Source organism: Bactrocera tryoni, chromosome 3, assembly GCF_016617805.1.
Source record: "Bactrocera tryoni isolate S06 chromosome 3, CSIRO_BtryS06_freeze2, whole genome shotgun sequence".
Lineage (NCBI taxonomy): Eukaryota > Metazoa > Arthropoda > Insecta > Diptera > Tephritidae > Bactrocera > Bactrocera tryoni.
Window position 1 is genome coordinate 78470436 of NC_052501.1, and position 17562 is coordinate 78487997.

Sequence of the window (17562 nt, forward strand, 5' to 3'; positions counted from 1 at the left end):
AATGTTATGAATATAGTTTAATATTAATTTATATTTAATTATAAGAAATCAAATATGTATATATATATATCTTACAAGAACAAATTTTAATTTAATATACATAAACCTACAACTGATTTGAAGTTATTCATTATTTGTAATTACATAATAATAGATTGTTAGATTTTTAAGGTGTAAATTGTCACTATTTTTCTCTCCTATTTCCGTGGTTCTCAAAGAGGACTGGCGTCGGATTCGTCACGTTCGTGAATTGCAGTTATGCTCTGTTGTAAGGCATTTGGTGTTAGCCATTCTCTATAAAAAAAAAAAAATATGTCATTTATATGTTAGATTTAGTTAAATTAAATAAAAAATAAAAATAATAGTAAATTATATATTACTTTGGCAAGCATCTTTGAAGAAATGGCACACAGGAGCTAAAATGAGCTAGGCGATTTACCCAGCTAGGGATTTCTTGGCCACAAAGAATCTACAAACAACACGCATACACTTGGATTAAATTTACAATTTTGTAAGCAATTAATATATATACAAACCTGAGTAAGAGAGCTTGAAAAATGATTGCAGTTGTTGTTCATTAAGTGATATCGATCGCCACGAAATTGATTACCCAACTCATCGACAATGCGTCGAATTTCTTCATATGTAAAATCAGTGCAGCCAATTTGTATACTTTGTCTAAATTGAAACTGCTCGCCCAACTCGTCATGATCTCGAGGTGTTATTTCGAAAACACCTGTAAACGGAAAAGGATGTCCTCCATATGCGAACTCTGTGCCGAAAATTTCTACGCCGGAATGAAAAACACCTAATCCTATCGATGTAGTATATTCATTTATCCAATACTGCAAAAACAAAATAAATAATTATGTATTTTGTTCTTATTTTAGAAAAATATTAAATGTACACAATTACCATGTCATAGACATTTAAAATAACTGGTTCACGATTACTCATGTTTGTTGGTAGTAATTCGTCGCTCCCGCTGTCTTTTGGTACGCCAAGGCAACTGGGAAATGACAAATTGCAAGGTAGGCCGTTCGAAAACATTATATGTATGTATATTAAAAACTCCGATGTTATAATAATATCAATATGGATGAAATAAAATATTCTTCAATTAATAATCCGATAACGTAACGAGGTTATTTCTTGTGAGCAAAAGAATCAAGCATTTAACTATAAAACGCGCTTGGATCTTTTCGTTTGTTATGTTTGTATGTTTTTCGAGAGGGTACTACTATTTAGATAAAGCTTTTGTGGAGGAAGACTACGAAAATTATCAGATGGTGATGATTCCTGTGAATAAACAATAGTGTACTTTAAAATACATATATGCCTTAATATAAATGTTTACTTTAATGAACATGCATTGATATAAATATAAATAGAAACTATGAATAAATTAACTAATGTTAAATAAATTTAAGAGCAATTTATTTTTATTAAATATGAAAATAAATTACACTAAAGGAACCAAAGTAGAAGGAGCTATCTAACCGGAAAGGTTATAACAGAAAAACTACATACGGTCATAGACCGTTAGATCAAGAACGTTTCTAAATATCATATGAGAAATGCTATATTATGGTGTTACACCTCCAACTGATTTCGCTAAGGTAGTTGACTTTGACTTCGCTAGGTAGTCATTAATCATCTACCAAACAGTTTGTTTATACTACTGATAAGCAAACAAAAATTGAGCACATTGTATCGAAGGGTGTCATTTTCTTTATACCCAGCTACTCTCACACACACCTCCTTATGCTTTCATTTATTTGTATGTATGTATGCAGTGTGAACAATTGTTCAGTGGATTCATATGTAGTTCTTTGTACGTAATATTACAAATTCCACTGTTCTTTACGTATTACATATTTCAAAACGGGAACAAATGGTGTAAATTATGTTTTTCATTCTATAATTTTATATACGTACCAATGAATGGTTGAGTTTCTTGAATACTTTGAGATCTTCTCGTAGGTATCCTAACGCATACAAACGGACGAAGGGAACTCGCCTGTATCATGTTTCTATCCGCGAACAAATGAATCTCCCTCTATTAGCGTTTCAATATAACATTTAGAAAATTGTTAGTTGACAGCAGATTCCAATAAAAATATCTGAATGCATCTGCCATCAAAAATTTTACTCTGCAATAATTTTAGCGTCTTATACCAATGTTGATTTTCGTCCAGGTACGAATGAGAAAGTGAAACACATCTTTTTGACACTTCGTTGCCAAACTAATAAAATTATTTAGAAATATTGACGAAAACGTTGCCACATTCAGAAACAGAACTATAAAAATTATTAAATTGAAAGCATGTTCAGACAAAATACCGTTATTTCACCACTTCAACCGAATCAGTGGTGAGTATGTGAATTAACATCATGAATTTCCCTAATAATACTTTTTTTAACTATAAATTAAAAACAATAACTTATGTTGGAATTATTTTTATTTCTATATCCAACAATAAAATGGGTGCAATTATGTAGTTATTTAATCATGTCAATATAATCGGTAGCTTTAATCGATAGACTTCATTTTGCATAAATATGCGGTTGGAAGAAGTTTAATTTCGTCATTGATCTGGCATAGACTGGTATCCTTGTCGGAAATTGATCGAACTTTACCCACCGACTCTCTTTCGTCACCAAAGATAACTTTGAATTCATCACCAACCTCTGGTGGTACTGGTGCCAAATGTTCGCTTACGATAGACACACTGCGATCCTCTTGACGCAAGAAAACAGAGCATACACCATTTGAAACCGTGCGAATTATACCCGTTTGTCCAACTAGATCGGCATCGTCATGTGTATGTATTTTTACTTCAATGTCGGTTGTGCACCAATCACCGATTGGTGAGTCTAGACTAGCGCCTGGAGTTTGTGGATTATATGGAGACTGTGGATTACCACCGGGTGTATTTGGTGAATATGTAGATGGGGATGGTGTATTCATGTAACCAACTGGATATGGAGATGGAGCTGGACTTGGGCTTGGATTGAAGGGACTGTAGCTACGATCTGAACCGTATAAAGTGCCTGGAGTTTGTGGTGCAAATTGTGTATTCATTTGATAACCAGGAGTACCTAAAATGTAAAAAAAAAAAAAATAAAATAAAATGGTAAAAATACTTCATGACTGAATTTTAAGTAGATATAATTACTTGGATTATAGCCAGGACTGGGGCTAGGTTCTTCCAGAGTGTAGTCAAAATCATTCGTACGTGCCGGAGTATTGGCTATGCTTGGATCCCAAGCGCCATGTCGTGGCGTCATACTGCCATCATGCGATGGTGTCATTGTACCACTGTAAGGCGTACGTCCTTCTGAATCCCAATTAGGTGTTTGATTACCAAGTAGTGGTGTCTTCGAGCCCACAGCTGCATAGACTGGTGTTTGTGAACCATATCCAGGCGTACGTGCTGGAGTGCGGCCATAAGTCGATACACTACCGCCCTCTTTTCCGGGAACACCAGCCATGGCAATATGGTTGCGATCAACAGATATAGTTTGACAAGAAGTGTGCAACTCGACACGAACCGTACACTCGGTTGCGTCTTTAACAATGCCAACAACACCTAACAAAAAAATATTTGACGAGTTAAAAAAAAAAATATCGATTATATTATATCACGAGTTGAATACCTTTGTATGGACCTCCAGTGATTTTAATTGTTTTACCCAACATTTCGCGATCACGGGTAACGCGGAAACCGCCACGGCCTCCTCTACCACCTGTACGAGCGCCACGACCACCAGAAGGATGCATGGGCGATTGTATACGTGGTGACATAAAACCGAACCCTCCAAGTGTGCCTGCATTATTGGCCTGACTTTTGCTGCCACCAGCCAATTGCAAATGTCGTGTTTTACAAACAAATATACCACCGTTCTCTGTGTACATACGACAATGCAAGAAAGCCAAGCTCCGATAAAGATGTTTAATTTCGCCAGACCGGCCCTAAATTATAATGGTATATTAATGAATTATTACAATCATCTGATATGAATTTCTTACAGCATGCGGTCCTTCCATAACTTTAACTATATCCCTCCGTTTTATCTGATTCTGGTCTGCATCGAGAGCAATTGAATTGCGATTTTCTCTGCGCTTGTGCAGAGCTGTCGGTTTGCATTCGATAACCTTGCCATGCATTCCTAGAACATGGAAATTTTCCCTTTCCAATCGTACGATAACACCCACATTTTGCGGACTGAAAATAAAGTAAATTAATTTCATTTTCTAGTAATAACAACTAAATGAACTTACTCAAGTTGTACAAGATCGCCCCATTGAAATTGACCCAAGCAATCGACACCTGTAGCTACATCGGAACAAAGTTGCAAGTCACGAGGCAATACCTCCAATTCGTGGTTAGTCAAATCTGATACTAATACAATACGCATTGGTTCCACGCGTATGATTAAGCCCGTTTCACCTTCGTATCGACCAGCCAAAACTCTGGCATGATCACCGGTTTTGAAGAATTTACGTAATTCGCTAGCTTTGAAAATTAAGGGATCCTTCAAAAAAAAATATTTTGTTTATACTTTGGAATATTTTCGAAATATTATTGGCAATTACCTTGAGGTCTTGATGTTTTGGCATTACAGTTATCATGCCACCATCAATTGCAATAATCTTTGCTTGCAAGTTTTCCAAGTCACCCACACAAACCTCTACGTTATCGCCCATTGAAAACGAGTGTGTGCTAGTGGGGTCATCCTTTGAACCAGCTACGATCTCCAAATTAACATCTAGTACAAAAATAATGACTTAATATAAAATATACATATAAACGGATGAAAATTGCTTACCTTCCGGTTGTTCTTCAAAACGTTCTAATTCTGCTAGTGTTGGTTTCACACCATCAACCAAAATAGCAGACATTGTAAAATTTTTATACAAAAAGCCTTTACGCGAATAACGATTGCCTTCAAAAAGTAAAAAGTCGCCATCTGAATGAACTTCCCCGCCAATAGCCCTTAAAATAAAGAACATTTTGTTCGTAAAATATTGACAAATATAAAAAAATATGTATTACCTAACAGCTTCTGGATCGAAAGGTTTAGCGGCAGGCTTGCGATTCTTTTTACGTTTGAAGTCATCAGATTCCTTTAAATTTGAAAAATAGTATTTAGTGAATTCACATATGTACATACACATATAGCTAAATTGTAAATTATAATATGGACAATTAATATTACCGTTGCTGTAGTCCTTAGAGCTCCGCGCATCCGTGTATAATCAATTCTGGGCAGTAGTTTCAAATGCACTTGGTTTTGTGCCAAGTCAACATAATCGACTTGAGCTATATCATCCTTATATAAACCACGCTTGAGACGTACCCATTGCTTAACTTTCAATCCCACCTGCTCCTTTACCACTTTTAAAACATCTGTCATTTCCTTGATGGGAACCATTTCCTGTTTCCATTGTCCCATGCGCAAGTTACCCACATTGTCAATAGCGGTTTTTACATGTGTTTGTTTATATGACTCTAGATAAATATAACCCTTTACACCTTCCGGAGCCACAACTGATTTTATTTGTAAGGGCTCATCCGTATTACAATATGTTAAAAACTTGCGCATTAAAAGCAAGGCTGTTGCTTTTTCTTCGCCAATGCGACATTTTACCATCCATAGATTCGGATCTCTATAAAATATTTATAACTTAATATATATTTTTTATGTGTTGCCTAAAATATTTACTTAATTCCTGGCAGTAAAGTTTGCTGCGTAATTTCATCGGACATTTCTTCACCACCATCACCAAAATGCCGTTTAACAACAGATTCATCAGCATATTTTTTTCGTAAATACTCCTCAATTTCATCTTCCTTTTGAGTGCTGAAAATAATTATTTTAATAAAATATGTCTAAAAAGCAAATATTTTTTTATTTTGCACTTACTCCCATAAATTAGTGCCACGACGCCGTATTTCTATATCACGTGCGGTGGGACCTAATTCATCGATTTCATTGCCCACAATTCCTAGTTCATTAGCTCCTTCTTCCCATTCATCATCTTCATCGACCTATCCAGCAAATTTGTATGAATACTCACTATTGATTGCACATGCACTTAATAACACAGTAAATAACTTACCTCGTCATCAACTTCAGCTTCGTCAATGATAAATCCACCAAAACGTTCCTTCTTCTTCTTTTTACGTGGACGATCATCGTCTTCATCCTCCTCTTCGTCATATTCCGAATCCACTTCATCACCATCAAGATCCTCACCATCCTCAGGTTCTTCATCACCAGAACGACTTCTACTTTTACGTTGTCTATTGCGGGATGGACTCTCATCTTCCGAGCCCGATGCATCAGAACGCGAACGTGAACGCGATCGGGATCTAGAGGGCGATTTAGAGCGTGAACCTGAACGTGACCGATAAACCGAACGAGAACGCGATCGTGCACTACGCTGTGATTTGTTTGAACTCAAAGAGCCCTCATCCGATCCACTATCGGAAGCATTACTTGCCTCTGAATCCGACATCGCAATTTTAAATTACGTTAAAACCACTCCGTAAACACTTGAAGCACTTGTGTTTTTCACAAAATTTTTTAAAAGAATAAACACCAAACCACAAAACCAGGTCTATTTAAGATTGATTTTCTTTACAAACACAGAGTGAAACAAATATGAAGAAAACCAGAAACACGTGGAAATTAAACAAAAAACAGAGAAGTCTAAACCTTACTATTGAGGAAAAAAGATGAACCTAACAAAAAACGAAAACAATATAACCGAAGAGCCTTATGAAATAAGAAAATAAGGTTTATATACAGTATAAAGTTTAGAACAATAGCAAAAAATCGAAAGAAGAATGAATTAAGACAATTTAACAATTGTGTTCAACCGTTCCCACAGGGCAACACTGTTCCGCAGTTTTTAATTATTCCATTCCATATCGTTTCAGAGAACAGTTTATTTAGATGCAGGCGAGCAGGAAAGTATGTCGTCACTAAATAAAAATGGCTTAAAAATTACTGTCAAAAATTCCTCAAGCCCAGATTTTGTATAGCGCATAAGTAAATAAGAGCGGCGAACCCGCTGGACGTTCAAAAAAATTCGATTTTGACAGCGCGTTAAGAAGTAAAGCTGGCTGCTGAAAACAAATTGTAATTTTTCAGGAAATTATTAGGGTGTTTCAACAGGATTTGACTGGTAATTATCAAAATGTTTAATCCCAGAAATATTTTCCGGGCCTGCGCATGTGTTCTCTCAAATGGCGAAAGCTACAAATTATATATTGAATGATTTGTTGATGTTCATTCCGGAAGTGAAAAGTGACAACCCCACAAAACACATTAACAAAAATGGCAACATAGCACCCGTGTTTTTTTAAAACAGTGTTCAGTAGCCTTAGCCCAGTGGTCGGCATTTCTTAGCACAATTGTGCAAACTAACTTCACACATCTGTCGTTCAGTCGTTGTCGAGCCAGCAACGAATTAACATCACGCAAGACTATAGCGCAAAACCAAATATGCCCTGGGAGAAATATCTTATGATTCTAATTGCCTTTGGTGCCATGCAATGCCTTTTATGTTCCAAGTCTTTTAAAGATAATATGGAATATATCCTTAAAAGACATTTTGTTAATTTTCATTATACTAATAATTATTTATAAAATTTGTTTAAATTTAATTCCAATTTCTCACTGAGCTACTTTTTTTTCGTGCTCACCAACATAGTGACAGATCCTCTCATGCCGACCACTGCCTTAGCCTATAGAGCACTCTCTGAGCGTGCTTTGAGTTATATGTTCGAACAGAGACTTTAGAAAATATTTTGCATACTATTTTCGTACAGAAACGATTGAAAGGAAACCAGTTTTGGTCCTTATTACACTCTAAAAAATACTCACTGATTTAAAAATATTATTTTTCGCCAAGGTACTTTTCTTGCCGCTTTCTATTCAACAAACTACGACTTGGCACAGTTTAATTTTACACATCTGTATGCAATCAAAGGACATTTTTTTCAATTCCATGCTTATTTTATTGAACTCATCGTATTTCGTAAAAAAAATTAACTTCATTATTTCAAGTTGAAAGTTTTAAAATAATGCAGCAGCAACTCAAACATAATTTAAAAATATATAGGTACTTTATGTTCGTACATACCTAATTGACGCATCTTCAACTTATTTTATTATTAAAGCCGTAATAAAATTAAAGTAAATTATAACCTTTAGTTATACTCCAGCCAGTTATTACGAAAGGCAAATAAATCCAAAATAAGCTCGCCCACTACTGCATCCACATAAAAAGCGTTCCGTTTCTCATTGAATGTAGGCACGCTAATATTTTGTCTTGAGCAAATTTTCCTTGAAACAAAATATAAATAAAATTACATTTCTATAATTAAAATTATTTTTATAATACTTACAGTAATTCATTAATAGATATTTTGTTTTTAAAGTACTCTTGTAATTTGAATACGCCAAATATCTTTGCAGCAAGTGCCACCATGCAAAACTGGTCAGGATTCTTATTGTACAGAATTACAAAGGTTAATCTGTCTCTCCTTAAGCAAGGCTCAACAACCTTTGCAACAGCATCACGCAACCATTCTTGCGGATACTTACGAAATATCAAGTCCGACTGGGAAATATATACTGCAAAAAACTGCTTTTGCAAACATGCAAAGTCTCTCTTTCCGTCCAAACATGTGTGAGTTTTCTTCTTTAAATCAAGGCGCTTTGAAGTGCTCTCTCTTTGCATAGATGTGTCTCCATTCCAGCTTATAACAGCATTAAACGAAGTTATAAATTTGTTAGGCACTGCTTTAGGACGTAATCCAATATTAAGTGGTTTTATAAAACCACAAGCCTGATCTTCAAAGGCAAATACTCTTTCCAAGGTATCGAATAAACGGGAAACTGCAGCTAGAAATGAATTAGTTCGTCGCCACTTGTCTATGCTGCCACAATTTTGCAAAAAATTCATATATGCACAATAAAAATATTGTCGTGTTTTTAGTAGAAGTTGAGCGGTCGTATGCTCCATTCTGATTTCAATCCAATCATCTACATAAAATACTGCCACTGTTGCTTCTTTTTTATGAATATTGCTTCCAGTTCCAAAATAGTTCCCTGCTACATTCAAGTGGCATATATTTGATGAATCTATCTTGGGTGGACCTGAAATGCAAATTTGAATGTTTAAAGTTGAATTTGCAAACTATATTTGACCATAAAATCACGCTAAAAACCGCTTATTGTTGTCGTATGTCGACTTCAGGCAAAATCGAATATTACTGTACCTGCGAACATGGCCACCGTTAATGGTGATACCAGGGAACAACATCTGGTGCTATTACAGTTAATGCTATTTATATCGTTTCCATAGACAATCCAATTGGAAGGATATGACCGTGCTTTGGTGTTTAATGGCTCCATAGCTTGCGCACCAAGTACTGAAATTGGATGAATAGCAAGTTCCTTAGGGCTGTTACATTTAATACATCCTTCATATGTATCCACTATGCAGAGACGGGGATAGAGACCGGCCACAAGTGTTGCTTTAATCATAGGCCAACTGTTTGATTTTAAATTTATGTAATGCATGCTTAATTGCCCTTGATTATGTATAAGTTGTGATGATCGCAAAGCGCCTACTAAATGTGTACGAATATCGCAAACTTTTTCTAAAATTCCATTTAAAACGTAATCTTGCTCATCTATTAGTACCATTTCGGGATTATCATCACGTAAATTGTTTTGCCATTCTTGATATAAACGCAAATATATCAAATGATCCGAAAGTACATTCTCGGCTAATCGTTTGCGTTCATCTTTAATTTTAGAACATAATTGTTCAACTCCTTGCTTATTACCTATCTTAGTAGGTAATTGGAGTGGGTCAATTGTTGACAAAAAACTTACAATTGTCAGTACGGGATCTAAACATTGTAAAAGTATAGCGAAAACGAGCAGTTTTCCCAACTGGCAATCAATAGGTACATCAATTAAGCGACATCCCAACCACGTGACTTCTTCCAGTTCATCAAATACGTATATTTTCTTCAGAAACTCAACAGTGTTATGGATATGAATAAAAGGCGCTCTAGAAATGGTCGATTGCAAATATTCAGAAACCATAGTATGTGGTGATAATAACTTTACGGTTAAACACACACGATCCAGCGGCATGTTCAATAATTCCGCTGCATAATTTTTCGGGAGTATGTCCACCATAAAAGCAGGAATAAAACGAAAACATTTTACGTCTGCGCCTACATGATAATAAATAAAATTTTACTTAAACATATATTTTTATCATTGCATCTACCATTTACCTATGCGACTAGTTAGACGTGAACGATTTTCAAGAGCCTCTGCCGCTATCCAATCATAAGCAAGTTCCTTATATCCTGTATCGGAATTATATAACATTCTTCGTGTTCGAGCCAAATCAATAATATAGTTAATTGAAAACTTTGGAATGACACTTTCAATAATGTCTGTCGCAATTATAATATTAATACAGTCGTTTGTCCCTTCTATAACTATATCTAACTGATCCTTCTCAATATTTTTATGAAGCATATATATTGCAACTTCTTGTGGTACATCTCCAATCATTTTGCATCGAAGCATCCAATAGTTTATACGCAATAGTTGTTCGTAATCGGCTACTATAACAACTATGTTACCTACAATCAATAAGAAATTTATTTAAATTTCCAATTAATGGGAGTCATGATTTACCAGGTTCCCACTTTGAACTTGTCATCAAAACACGTATAAGATCCATAACTAAGCTGTAATCAAGATCTTCGGGATTCGCACATTTCATATTCGAAGTATTGGTTAGCAGTTCTATACATATCATATTTCCCCCAGCCATCGCATTGGATAAAGCATTCAGATTTTGCATATCCATAATATAGGGATTAGCAAATCTGTCCAGTAAAAGTTTGATGTGCGCCACATTTCCAAGTTTGGCAGCTATAATTATCGCCGTTTTACCCGTTATAGAATGTCTATAATCTATAGAAATTTTTTCGCTTCGAACCATATACAAAAATGTTTCTAGTGCTTGATCTGCACCAGTTTGTTCATAGGATTCAAGAACACGGTCCACATTTAAATTGTTACCATTAATGAAACGCAACATATTGGTGTTATTAGTATAGGTTAACGGGCTGTGTACATTTGGGTGGCGATCTTTTTCCAAAAATTTTTGTATATGCTCTATGTGAAATACGTTAGATTTATGCGAATCCGGTATATTACATTCCAATTGTAGTATTTCACCTTCTCCAAAATACTCCAAAAATTTTAAATTATACTGCGAATTTGAAAGGAGTATTATCTTGAGATGTGCATGGCAACGAAGAGCAGAGCGCAATTCACTTAATAACAAATCTGTAAATGCTTCATGGCGATATACATCATTAACAATTATGTGAGAAATGTGTCGAAAACTATCCACAATACTTTGTCCCATAAGTACACGTAGTAAAAAACTTGAAGTTGTATAAATAAGATTTGAGCCTTCGCTTATTCGGCTTTGGAGATGAATTTGAAAGGCTACAGTATTGCCCACTTTCTCACCCAAATACTCAGAAAGCTTTTCACTATTATGAATAGCCAATATCTGTTCTCTCTCAACGCAAATTATTTTGCAGTGAGTTCGTCTTTCAGCACAATTTTCAATTATGTACATGGGTAAGCCCGTTGATTTCTCAAAGATGTAGTCACCGTTTACTATCAATACTCTACTGCGATAAATTGCCTCAAGCAAACCAATTTTATATGATTGCAATGGACAATTGTCTTGAAAACTTAGTTGCCCACGAACATTTTTACGAGCCATTGATTGTTTTAATCCTAAAGAGAATCTGTGGGGAGGAATAGAAGGCCTTATGCAATTGGGGCTGAAGAACTCTGGCGACATTTGCATCTCGAGTTGACTACCAATAAAATCACTTTCACGTTGCAATATAAAAAGCTCCTTTTCAGAATGTGATGACAGTCGCAACTCTGGTATATGCTTCACGAAATGCAAGCAATTCTTCTTAAATACTTTTATAAATTCTATTCCATTATTTACAAATGGACGACTGCTGTATCCAAGTTTATATGCGTACTCAATGAAAGCCGTTCTTTCTGTAGAACGAAAAGAACCACTAAATTTTTGACAACAGCGATTACCATCCTTAAAATGCATTAATTGCTCAAAAATATATTGATTTATAATATTTTTAATCATAATGTTAAATATGCTTAATATATTAAAAATTCAAATTCCAAACGGAAAATACACTTCAAAGATTTAACACAGTCAAACTGTTGGCGTTGCCAGATTTCTTCAAAATTCCTCGAAACAAGGTAAATACATGCAAGTCGGCATGAAGCAGCTGATTAACTTTGTTGATTCGCTTCACTATCAAAAATGGAAATTCATTCACATGCATTTATTTATAATCCATATAACGCTTCCAAATTTTGAGATTATAATTCTCAAGAATTAAAAATATATTAGTTCTATTATATTTTATAAACGAATTTATTGAAATTATTGCAAATAAGATGTTCAATTAATTATTGTTTTTTTTACATATTGGCATAATACCGATTGCTATACATATGCTCTTTGAAATAGTCAGCGCCCTTTTCGTGATAATCCTCTTTAGTGCTCAAAGAGTTAATGAAATCGCTAGAATTTGCGAAGTCCTTAGCCCCTAGCCAAGCGTCAAGTTCTGGGGACTGGGCAGCATAAATTTTAAAAGATGTCTTAAATGGACGCATTTCAAGAAGCTCTTTCGAAAGACGCTCTTTTAAACCTGAAAACAATTTTCATTTAGTTTCTTCGAAAACGAAAAATTGAAAAACTTTAAATACATACCTACGAATTGTGAACATCCGCCTGTTAATAAAATACTATTAACCAATCGTTGCTGTTCAGCGAGAGGAAATAGTTTCAGTACAAAATCTATAAGCTCCGCTACACCCATTTCGGGACATCCAATTAAACTGGGTTGAAAGAGTACCTCGGGAGCTCGAATTGACTCCACACTGAAATGTAACTAAAATAAAATATAAATTTAAATATGGATAAAAATACAAACACATATATAGTTATAGAATTAAAATGGTTATATAGAGTTAATTTTGGATAACTTGAATTACCCTGTTGTGTTTTTTAAAGGTAACAAAATAGTTGCAACCATCATAAACAAAATAAATCAAAACAAGACGTAACAACCACACGTTCAGAAAATATGGCGAAAGTTTTACAATTTGCTTTTAGCGGATTACGAAGAGCGAACAAAAATTTGATTACTTCTGCTTCACGTCAATATGCAAAAGCCGCTTATGAAGCTGATGGCAAAACTAAAGTATCAATATTAAATACTGAACAAGAGTACGGCCTTATGATAACCGGGTTTAGTCAATACGGATTTCGCCTTAACAATGATATGGTAATAGTTGGACCAATGGCAATATTTCCACGGTAAAAGAAACAATAACAAGTATATTAAATGATACAAAAATGTATTATTTTTAAACATTTTCAGTTCAGTTCTTTCTTGGAATGTTGGCTCCTATGAGGATATTAACGAAGACAGCTTGAACTTTTTTTGCACTCTTGAACCTAAAATTGACATCCTTATTATTGGTATTGGAGACCAGCCCGTTACGCAAAGTCTTTCCAAAGTTATAATTGAATTCATGAAAAAATATAAAATTAATGTTGAAGTACTACGTACCGAACAGGTAAAATACGGATTTTGAATCAAATATATGTACGTTTTTTAATACGTTTTTCCATATATAGGCCTGCGCAACATTTAACTTTTTGAATGCAGAAAGTCGTATGGTGGCATCAGCACTTATACCGCCAGTACATATTAGCTACAACGAAAATGATATTTTGCAAAGTAAATTGCGTAGAAAAGAGATTTATGACGAAATCGACTGAGATGTTATATATAGATATGATATTGATATAGAATAGACTAGCAAGAATGCAAATGCTTGGACGTATATTAACTAAGTCATATAAGTGTACGCTAGAAAAAGAGTTAGTTGTTTTTCAAAAGCACAACCATATTTTTGAGTTAAACAAACACTGTTCAAATATAAAGTTTTAGCATATTGAAAATCAACTTACTTGATAATTTTCAGCAACATCACAACTTTGAGTATTACTTTGCTTAAAGGAAGGATCATGTTGACGAAGTATGTTTTCACATTCTAAGAGTTTCTCATTGTCACTGTCACTGTCACTTTCATTATCCTTGTTTATAGATTTATAAACGTCCCAATCGTTGTCATTAACACCGAAGTTATCGATACCTTTATCGTTGTGAGCTAGTAAAGAAATAATACGCATACGTTCTTGTGCCGCTGCAGTATGTCGTTTTGCTGCTTCTTGCCTCCGCGCTTTGCGCGTTTCTTTTCGTTGTAGAATCTCTTCACGTTTATAATTAATATCTGAAAGCCACTTTTCCATAGAAACGTCTGATGGTGGTTTCTTTGTGCCAGATGTTTTTTCTTTTGGAGTACGATTTGCTGCTGAAGCGTCTTGTGTTGATGAGTCCATTTGCTGGAGCCTACTACGCAGAGATGCTATAGATTTCTGTAAATATAGAAGTTACGAACACCTTCCGATTGGCATTTATTTTCACTTACATCTAATGTAGCTAAATCGTCTATATTATTTTGTTTTAGTGCAGCTTCGAATTCTTCCACTTCTCCAAGCTCATAAAGTTCTCTCATACTAGTCATAAATCTTAGTTGGTTCTCCATGTCCAACTGCTTGTTTTTAGCTCGTCGTGCGTTTATTTCAATGAGACGACGAGTTAACTCCTTTCGTTTTTCTATCTTTTGATCAAGATTTTGTGGCGTATTCTGTGTGCTAGGCAATACGAAGGCCAACTGAATCTTCTTAACATTTTCGGTATAGTATTCTAGATCGGACCAACGCTTCAACTCTTCCAAATAGTCCAAAGCTACACTACTGTGACAATGTAATAATTGCTCTATCCTACTTATCGTTATAGAATTTATATGCATGGGATATTTCATTTGCATAAGACGATACAGATAATGAGTAATATGATATCCGCCTAAATTTAAACGACGCACATTTTCTAATTGAATCTTCCCATCAAGAACGGGGATTACATGTGTTGTGTAATAACCAAAGGATAAAATCAATGAATCTGCATACGAATCATTACGCAACATGCTAAAAATGGAATCGATCCCATAACAAACCGACGGAACGCCATAGCACTCAAACAACAACTCATTCATTTCTGAAAAATAAAATTTACTTTTAAAAACTAAAAAAAAATTTCAAGATTTGATAACATACGCTGCCGAAAGTAGTAAGGATTACCCAGAGCTTCTGTTAACAGTACTGGATGTGAGAATTTATCTTCATTGTTAACACCTAAGTGCGTGAATATATAATCAAATATCTGCTCCTGATTATGAAAGTGTGTAACCACATTCCTATCGAACTATACATAATTGAAATTTGAGTTTTATTCACTACGTCCTAATAAGTTACATGTGACAGTTGCTTATACCTGCGTTTTGAGATTCAAACGAACAGACTCAATATTTGAAATAGCATTTCCGATTTGAGTATGTTTATTTGCTTGCGGATCTGCCACTTCTTTCCTTCTGTCTCTTCTTGGTTTTAAAATGAAGTTTCGAAACTCTAGTAAGGGTTGTGAACTATTGCTCCAACCAGCCCGGCACTTAAATGAACCTAAAAAATTATATTATTTGAAACCTTAAAACTCAAGCATTATGTTATTAATTATAATCTTACCATTATCTATAATGAGTGCATGTTTACTATCTACATTATAGGTGTGGATTATGTCCGCTTTTTGTGAGTTTTCAGTCAGATTAATAATGTTCATCACACTTGTAAAAACACCAAACAAAATCCAAACAATTTAAAATAACATAGTTGCAAAATTTCCAACCCAACGTTGAGCACAAGGTGATTTGAATGTAAAACTTATTTATCATGATTCATTAAATAGATTTTTAACAGCAAAACTGTCAAATATAAAAGGGTACATTTTTTGCGGTATATATAATTTATGTATGACCGTTGCTCTTGTTAATTTATTTATTTTGTCCATAGAAGTCATCATCTGGAAAACGTCAATTATATAGACACATATTTATGAAGTTAAAATTACTCATTATATTTTCTCACAAATACTTATACATACTCACGTATGAAACCATAAGTTTATTTATTCCACGATTTTATTTGTATAAATAGCTCATACTTAATAAAATATATATTTTTATTCAGACAAAATTTATTATTTTCATTTTTTCACGCATATGAAGTCAGTTAGAAATAGTAAACAGTATTTATCAGAACATTTCAACTAAAAAAGGTTATATATATATGTATTTTGCATCTATTATTCAACAATCTAAGAAATTTGCTGCCATCAACAACTCCAACGCTATCTCAGGGGCTATCGGAAACTCGGGAATTTCAGTAGAACTGTTGGTATAACGCACTTTGTATGTAAAGTACATGCAGACCTTTTGGAGAACGTGAGATCTGTAAATTTAATTACAACGTTATTTTTCAACCAAATAAAATAAAAACAAAACACCGGTAATTATGCTAGGAGATTTAAGTCATATTATTAAATATGCCGGTAAATTTAAATATACACTCAAAAGACGCCGTCGGAGTAGCAAGGTTTTTACGTATTGAGAAACAAAATATAATCATGCAAAATTTATTGATTAACTAATTAACTTGTGATATATTTTGAAACAGCAAGTAAGGGCTTTGTTCATATATTCAGATAGCAATGAGGCATATATTATGCACAAATTTAATATGTTATAATAACTTTGGCAATATAATAAAACAATTGCGACTGGAAACACACGTATCATTAGAAGTTCAGTAGCTGGATACATTATCGAATAATCTGTGTACTATTTATGTTGCCGAACAGGTCATCAAGGTTAGTATAAAAATAAATGTATATTAAACTGGTGGCATATAAAATCGTTTTACTTACGGAATTTCTCTAAAATGCACTTCATTTGCTTCATTTTCTGCAAACTGTCCAGGACCCGAAAGCATAGCCTTTATGGTGCCAGAGGTCAGAGCATGCTCTCGTTTTACAATGAATTCTTGGCCGTCTGACGATATTAATTTAACATACATAGCGTCAGGTCCTTCACATCCTCCATAGATTTTGTCAGTTCGTGGTTCCTCCATTTCTAGTTATTGTTAATGTATGTGTTTGTTAGACCAAAGATTATAACTATTGCCTTGAGATCGAATCCACTAATAATATTTTTTCGAAAAGTAGTCGTATATAAATAACAATAGTGCTTTGCCATTAAGTGGTAATGGAATTTTAACAGAGTGTTCACAATGCCACTGTTTTGTATATTCCATCACAAAACAAAAACTAAGGCAAAGGATATATGTTATGAGTAATGGAGTAAAATGCAAATTCGGGTTTTTATATATTTTATTAAATTTATATTTTTAATTATACACAT

At 34.3% G+C, this 17562-nt stretch overlaps 6 protein-coding genes across 7 annotated transcripts; 1 reads left to right on the forward strand and 5 right to left on the reverse strand.

Annotated features, from left to right (window-relative positions):
* Nucleotides 1-63: 63 nt before the first annotated feature.
* LOC120772520 (deubiquitinase DESI2) lies at nt 64-2211 on the reverse strand. Of its 2 annotated transcripts, none has more exons than XM_040101175.1 (5): nt 1939-2211; nt 916-1299; nt 537-845; nt 381-469; nt 64-294 (listed from the first exon to the last, which is right to left on the reverse strand). In XM_040101175.1, exons 2-5 carry the CDS (start codon nt 1048-1050, stop codon nt 213-215), a joined length of 615 nt encoding a protein of 204 aa, XP_039957109.1. In that variant the 5' UTR covers nt 1051-1299; nt 1939-2211; the 3' UTR covers nt 64-212. The 2 variants fall into 2 exon arrangements, with proteins under 2 accessions (XP_039957109.1, XP_039957110.1); XM_040101176.1 differs by having other exon boundaries at nt 66-294; nt 916-1009; nt 1939-2210.
* Nucleotides 2212-2444: 233 nt separating this feature from the next.
* LOC120771383 (transcription elongation factor SPT5) lies at nt 2445-6641 on the reverse strand. The gene is made up of 12 exons (XM_040099350.1): nt 6128-6641; nt 5932-6056; nt 5731-5868; nt 5224-5674; nt 5061-5131; nt 4834-5000; nt 4601-4773; nt 4286-4539; nt 4034-4229; nt 3661-3976; nt 3180-3593; nt 2445-3102 (listed from the first exon to the last, which is right to left on the reverse strand). The coding sequence occupies exons 1-12, from the start codon at nt 6524-6526 to the stop codon at nt 2534-2536; spliced, it is 3273 nt and encodes a 1090-aa protein (XP_039955284.1). The 5' UTR covers nt 6527-6641; the 3' UTR covers nt 2445-2533.
* Nucleotides 6642-8225: 1584 nt separating this feature from the next.
* On the reverse strand, nt 8226-12253 carry LOC120770217 (benign gonial cell neoplasm protein). The gene is made up of 5 exons (XM_040097497.1): nt 10747-12253; nt 10335-10691; nt 9300-10271; nt 8424-9177; nt 8226-8361 (listed from the first exon to the last, which is right to left on the reverse strand). The coding sequence occupies exons 1-5, from the start codon at nt 12251-12253 to the stop codon at nt 8226-8228; spliced, it is 3726 nt and encodes a 1241-aa protein (XP_039953431.1).
* A 290-nt stretch (nt 12254-12543) lies between these two features.
* LOC120770219 (actin-related protein 5) lies at nt 12544-15984 on the reverse strand. Its single transcript, XM_040097498.1, has 7 exons — nt 15833-15984; nt 15585-15769; nt 15368-15515; nt 14680-15308; nt 14159-14626; nt 12890-13070; nt 12544-12827 (listed from the first exon to the last, which is right to left on the reverse strand). The coding sequence occupies exons 1-7, from the start codon at nt 15924-15926 to the stop codon at nt 12598-12600; spliced, it is 1935 nt and encodes a 644-aa protein (XP_039953432.1). The 5' UTR covers nt 15927-15984; the 3' UTR covers nt 12544-12597.
* On the forward strand, nt 13215-14153 carry LOC120770221 (NADH dehydrogenase [ubiquinone] 1 alpha subcomplex assembly factor 3). Its single transcript, XM_040097500.1, has 3 exons — nt 13215-13498; nt 13563-13761; nt 13823-14153. Exons 1-3 carry the CDS (start codon nt 13266-13268, stop codon nt 13964-13966), a joined length of 576 nt encoding a protein of 191 aa, XP_039953434.1. The 5' UTR covers nt 13215-13265; the 3' UTR covers nt 13967-14153.
* Nucleotides 15985-16318: 334 nt separating the features above from the next.
* Nucleotides 16319-17376, reverse strand: LOC120770222 (elongin-C). Its single transcript, XM_040097502.1, has 2 exons — nt 17070-17376; nt 16319-16594 (listed from the first exon to the last, which is right to left on the reverse strand). The coding sequence occupies exons 1-2, from the start codon at nt 17270-17272 to the stop codon at nt 16453-16455; spliced, it is 345 nt and encodes a 114-aa protein (XP_039953436.1). The 5' UTR covers nt 17273-17376; the 3' UTR covers nt 16319-16452.
* Nucleotides 17377-17562: the final 186 nt, after the last annotated feature.